The sequence below is a fragment of the Vespa crabro genome, chromosome 1, assembly GCF_910589235.1.
Source record: "Vespa crabro chromosome 1, iyVesCrab1.2, whole genome shotgun sequence".
NCBI classification, from domain to species: domain Eukaryota; kingdom Metazoa; phylum Arthropoda; class Insecta; order Hymenoptera; family Vespidae; genus Vespa; species Vespa crabro.
In genome coordinates, this window is record NC_060955.1 from 23526390 (window position 1) to 23532171 (window position 5782).

Genomic DNA, 5782 nt, shown 5'->3' on the forward strand with positions numbered 1-5782 from the left:
ACGAAGGTCCACCGCAATCGCGTTGAAACACTATCATCGCATTTACCGTACAAGGTTTATATATTCGTCGAACGTCGTTGGGGGGATTACATTCGCATGTGTACGCGACACTTCGTGTTTTTGAATATATGTATATATATATATATATATATATGTATATATATTTGTTTGTAAAGATTCGTTTAAATATTCGCGAATGATCATTTATGATAATCGATTAATCGCTTAAACGTGATTAATTCACGCTTGGGAGAGCCAGTTTATTCATTTTCTACAAACTGATATATCCACTTTCGTACGTTCGAATTCACGTTAGATTCTTGAGATATCTCGATGTACGTCAAATACATCGAACGACGAAATCGCGCATATAAATATTCTTTTTTGTTTTTATTTTCTTGTTTTGTTTCGTTTTTTTGTCTTTTTTTTTCCCCTTTTTTTTCTTTCTTTCTTTTTTCTTTTTTCTTTTTTTTTTTTTTTTTTTTTTTACAAGAACAACGCATATAAATTATCGGTTCGATCGAGTAAACGTTTTAATTAATCTTGCGACGTCAGAATTCAGACGTTGAAGCAAAGAAATCGTTCAAAGTTCGATTAGTTAGGAATTTTAACTGTTCGATATTTAGTCGAGAGTATTCGTTGAATCGAAACTCTTTCTTATCGTTCCTTCTCGTGTCGCGCGTTTAAACGTATTTCGATTTCTTAGAAAGCGCTTTTGATTTTTATCACAATGTAAAACGCGTTATATGAATCATCATTATCCCACTAGATAGCAGAAATATTTCCGATCGACTGTTTTAGCGGGGTTTTACAAAACGAAAATATTAACGAAAGAAGGAAGGAAAGGAAAAGAAAAGAAAAGAAAAGAAAAAAAAAAGCAAAAAACAAAAAGATAAAAAAGGAAAGAAAAGAAAAGAAAAGAAAAGAAAAAAGGAAATACGCGATTTAAGGTATTTTTGAAAATATTCGAACATATAGAAAGTTGGTAAGATATAGGAGAGCAGTGGCGGCGCGATTCCAGTGGATATATGCGCTCGTGTTTCTCAGTGAAATCGGCGTAGAAGGAAGGAGAAAGACAGAGCGATACAGATAGATAGAGAGAGAGAGAGAGAGAGAGAGATAGATAGATAGAAAAAGAGTGCACGCGCGCTTGTGAGAAAGAGATAAAGAGACCGCGCGCGAGAAAGAGAGGGAGAGAGCGAGCGAGCGAGCGAGTGAGTGAGTGAGTGAGTGAGTGAGGGATCCCCTTCCACGACAACGAGAGACGCGTCTCTACGAGTGCGGCCCTATCCCCACCGTTTATACGCCGAGGTTGCCACCGCTATTCTTCGCGGGGCCATGATTGCGCGAGTGTGCGTGCGTCTGTTGAACTACGCGCGACCAGCCCAGTGCTGCTAGTAAATGTAAGCCTTCCGTTCCCGTATACGTGTCGAAAGAAAGAAAGAAATAGAGAGAGAGAGAGAGAGAGAGAGAGAGAAAGAGGTGAGAAAGAGAGAGAGAGAGAGAGAGAGAGAGAGAGAGAGAGCGCGCGCTAGAGTTTCAGTCAGCGCGAGAAAATATTCTCTCGTTAATTTGGCTAACCATCATGCCGTTAAGTATCGGGGTTAATTTAAGAGTGACCGGCCACTGTAATCAAGGCGGTCGTAAGTACATGGAGGACATGTTCAGCGTGGCCTATCAACAGACACCGGACGACAAGGATTTGGAATACGCCTTCTTTGGTATTTTCGACGGCCATGGGGGCGGCGAGGCTGCGGCATTTGCAAAGGAACATCTCATGGATATTATCGTCAAGCAAAAAAATTTTTGGAGTGAACGTGACGAGGATGTACTACGGGCCATCAGGGACGGATACGTGAATACGCATTATGCGATGTGGCGGGAGCTTGGTAATGGATAGTCAACAGTATTTATATTCTTTTTTTTTTCTTCCTTCTCTATCTCTCTATCTTTCTCTTTCTCTCTCTCTCTCTCTCTCTCTCTCTCTTTTCTGTACCTCTCTATCTCTCTGTCTCTATCTGTATCCGTATCTGTCTATCTTTTTCTTCGTTCTTCTCTTTCACCACGTAATGACGATTATTCGATGTGATAAAAGTCAAAATGAAAGAGGTTAAGCTTATTACTTGTTTCTTTTTCTAACCTTTTTTCCCTCCATTTTTTTTAATAATCTGCCCGTTGGCCCGCGTATTTCCCCCACTATTTTCTTCTCGATACTGATTACGTTAGAACTTACATAGGTTATGTAATTCCGTTGTTAACCTAAAACTGTCGAATTCTAATCGTGTTTCAAATGTTTCGGTAAATGATACGAATGTAAATATTATTAAAGTTATATCAATCGTATTAAAATAATTATTTTGTTAAGTCTAAGAAATATATATATATATATATGCATATATATGTATATATATATATTATATACGTAGACATATATATGTATATATATTCTCTCAATGTTTAACTATAGTGAAATAATACTTTTTAAACAGACAAATGGCCAAGAACTGCATCTGGATTACCATCTACTGCTGGCACTACAGCAAGCATAGCTTTTATAAGAAAAGGAAAAATTTATATCGGTCACGTAGGAGATTCCGGAATAATATTGGGACATCAACCTGATGGAGATCCACAATGGCGTGCAAAAGCGTTGACGAAAGATCATAAACCCGAAAGTGGTCCAGAAATGATACGCATACAGGAGTCTGGTGGAAAAGTTGTTAGTAAATCAGGCGTTCCAAGAGTCGTTTGGAATAGGCCAAGAATAGGACATAAAGGTCCTGTTAGAAGATCGACTCATATAGATGAAATTCCTTTTCTAGCCGTTGCTAGATCCTTAGGTACATTCCAATCGTTTATCGTAATGCAGACATGAAAAGAAGATTGGAGTTGTTATTTATAGAAGATTATGATAACCTGGTAAAGAAAAAAAAAATGTATTCTATGCTTCATAGGTGATCTTTGGAGTTACAATTCAGAACTAGATACATTTATAGTGTCTCCAGAACCAGATGTTAAGGTAGTGGCGGTCGATGTCAAATCATATCGATGTCTTATTTTTGGAACAGATGGTTTATGGAATATGTTGACTCCTCAAGCGGCTGTAGCTATTGTTCAGGCCGCAGAAATGCACAATGAGAAACACATTATAGCTTCTCAACAAACTGGCAATGGGGTATGTTTGAAATTAGATGGAAATCTCAAAAATGCATTTCCATCTACATACCTTAAATAAATATATATACATATATACATTTCTCGATAGCAGGCTGATGTGCAAATGTGGATAAATCCTTCTAAAAGTTTAGTAGATAGAGCATTAGAAAGATGGTCGTCTACTAGATTACGGGCTGATAATACAAGCGTTGTCACTGTTATGTTAGATCCTCCAGGACCTTCTCGTAGCGAGGTAAGGGCTTATTCTTTTCTTTCTTTCTTTTTTTTTTTTTTTTTTTTTCTTTTATTTTTTTCTTTTATTTTATAGAGAAACCATGTCTTTTATATTCATTGTTTTACAAGTTCTTTTATATTCATATGTTTGATTTGTTCTTTTTAAAGGTATTACTGAATCAAAAGAAAGAACGCGTGCTCTCACCAAAAAGTATAGTACATCATGGAGTCCAACCTCTTGACCCAACTATTTTTAATGAAAATATTGAAAAACCAATGCCAAATGTTGCTAATTCGTCGGTTTTAAGGCACGTAACATCTACTGATTCGAATATAATGGATCCAAAGCAACCAGATTCCTCTGACGAAGTTAGAGAACATTTAGATACCTCTATACAAATGGAGAATAATTCATACGTTGAAAAATTAATTTTAAACGTAGATACCTGTGATGTAGATAAGATTTTATCGAAGAAAGAAACTGAGGATAATATATCTAACGTAGAAGGTATTCAAGTAGCAGAAATCTCATCTAGCGATATATCGGAGGAAATAGAATATTTGGAATCTAAGGAATCAAAAACTTTTAATAAGACTGAAAATTTGAACAAATTTGATAATGAAAAAATAAAAACTGAAAAGATTAACGAGGAAGTAGCTGAGAATATTAGTTTAAATGTTGTCGAGGACCAGACGAATTTTCAATCGAATCAGATTGAAATGAAGAACGAAGAAAAAGTTCCTGATACGATTCGACAGAATGCACTTAACGAGGCGTACGAAGTGACACCGTTCGTTAGTAAATTCGGACGTCCTACCGCCATAATATCTAGAAAAAGTACATTGAAGGATGTTGAATTGATAAACGTTTTGAATGGTCCACGACACAAACAACATTCATTGATAACATCTAATTCAAGGGAAGATATTAGACCAACGAAAAGGAGACACAGTTTGAGTTTACAATCACAAAATAGTTTTTCTGATGGACTTCCATTAGAATCTAAATCATATATGACAGTGAATTCGAGATTTAAGTCTAAAAGTACAAGGACATTAGAAAATGGAGATGATACGGGAAAGAGTTCTCTGTGTGGTAGAACAAATAGTAGCGGTGGAATTAATACAAAACGTAGGCATAGTACGATATCGTCGCAGTCGGTAACAACGGCGATAGGATTGGAAGAAGCATGTACGACGACACAAGAACCATGTTTGAAAAGAAGAACACGTTCGGAGGATCGTCCAAGTCCTCCTATCGATGAAAACAATCCAGCTAATCAAACGATAGAGGATCCAAATAGTCGTTTGAGTTGGCCTAATAACGATTCTTCCATAAATTCTAGATCAACAGGGGGTGGTGGTTCTAGTACTGTTTCGGTACAGGAAAGACTTTCTTCGCCAAATACTTTCCAAAGAAGAAGCTTGGGGAAAAAAGCAACGCCAACAAAAAGTATTAGACGATCGTCTATCAATGGTCCTGCTCGTTTACAACAATTAAGAGGTATATTTGGATTAAGAGATTGGGATCAGGGAAGGAATAATCGATCGAACGGTTGTAACGATCGAAGGTTAAATCGTACTGCAGGTATTATTGGACCACTGGATTCTGGAATGCCACAACGTTGGCTCAGGTTTGTTCGTGTTTTATTTTTTTTTTCTTCTTCTTCTTTTTCTTTTTTTTATTTATCACATTATACGTGACACGATGTACGTATACCAATCGCATATCTATTTACGATAATTATTCTTATAAATGATCATTGGGTTTTAACAGATCCGACACGATGGCCGCAACTCCAGTGAAAACATTGCGTTCGCGTAACGTCGATATTACTGGTCATACTATTTCGGCACAATTAGTTCATCATTATGGAGTAGTAAAACAGAATCGATTATCTTTACCTGCTAAATTAAAGCAATCCAATAACAATGGAGTATTACAATCTAAGAGGGTGAGGTCTTCCTCTATGTCATCTAATAAATTTAAACAAACAGGTAATAGTGGTACAAATGTAGGGGCATGTTCTACAATGAACAGTACAAGTACAGGATCGAATAATGGTTCTGGTATAGCTAAATGGGTTAAATCTCTATGTAATCCTAGTGCCAGATCATTGACTACACGATCTCGCATTAAGCGCCTTGGAAAATGAAATTGCATAATGCATATCCTTGCTTTTCTTCACTTACTCGATTATTTTTCTTTTCTCTCTCTTTGTTTTTCCTTTTTTTCCTTTTTTGTTTTGAATTTTCTTTTTTCAGAATTTCTTTTTTCTTTTTCTTTTATATACATCTATATAATTTCTTTTTCTGTTTCTTTATTATCACAATACAAACGAGTACGTATCCAATTCTTGCATAGCATTTTATTTAAATAATACAACGATTA

At 36.2% G+C, this 5782-nt stretch overlaps 1 protein-coding gene across 4 annotated transcripts in view; it reads left to right on the top strand.

Annotated features, from left to right (window-relative positions):
• Positions 1-513: 513 nt before the first annotated feature.
• The window catches only part of LOC124428441, a 5692-nt gene continuing 423 nt past the window's right edge, over positions 514-5782 (top strand). Inside the window, exons 1-6 of one of the 4 annotated variants that reach the window (XM_046972463.1) lie at positions 514-1889; positions 2490-2840; positions 2955-3175; positions 3266-3409; positions 3559-5024; positions 5168-5782. The exon at positions 5168-5782 is cut by the window's right edge and continues 423 nt beyond it. In XM_046972463.1, coding sequence (XP_046828419.1) covers positions 1586-1889; positions 2490-2840; positions 2955-3175; positions 3266-3409; positions 3559-5024; positions 5168-5546 — 2865 coding nt within the window. In that variant the 5' untranslated portion in view covers positions 514-1585 and the 3' untranslated portion in view covers positions 5547-5782. Of the gene's footprint in view, positions 1890-1978; positions 2110-2489; positions 2841-2954; positions 3176-3265; positions 3410-3558; positions 5025-5167 lie in introns of those variants that run through there. The other 3 variants (XM_046972473.1, XM_046972490.1, XM_046972481.1) reach the window with 3 other exon arrangements.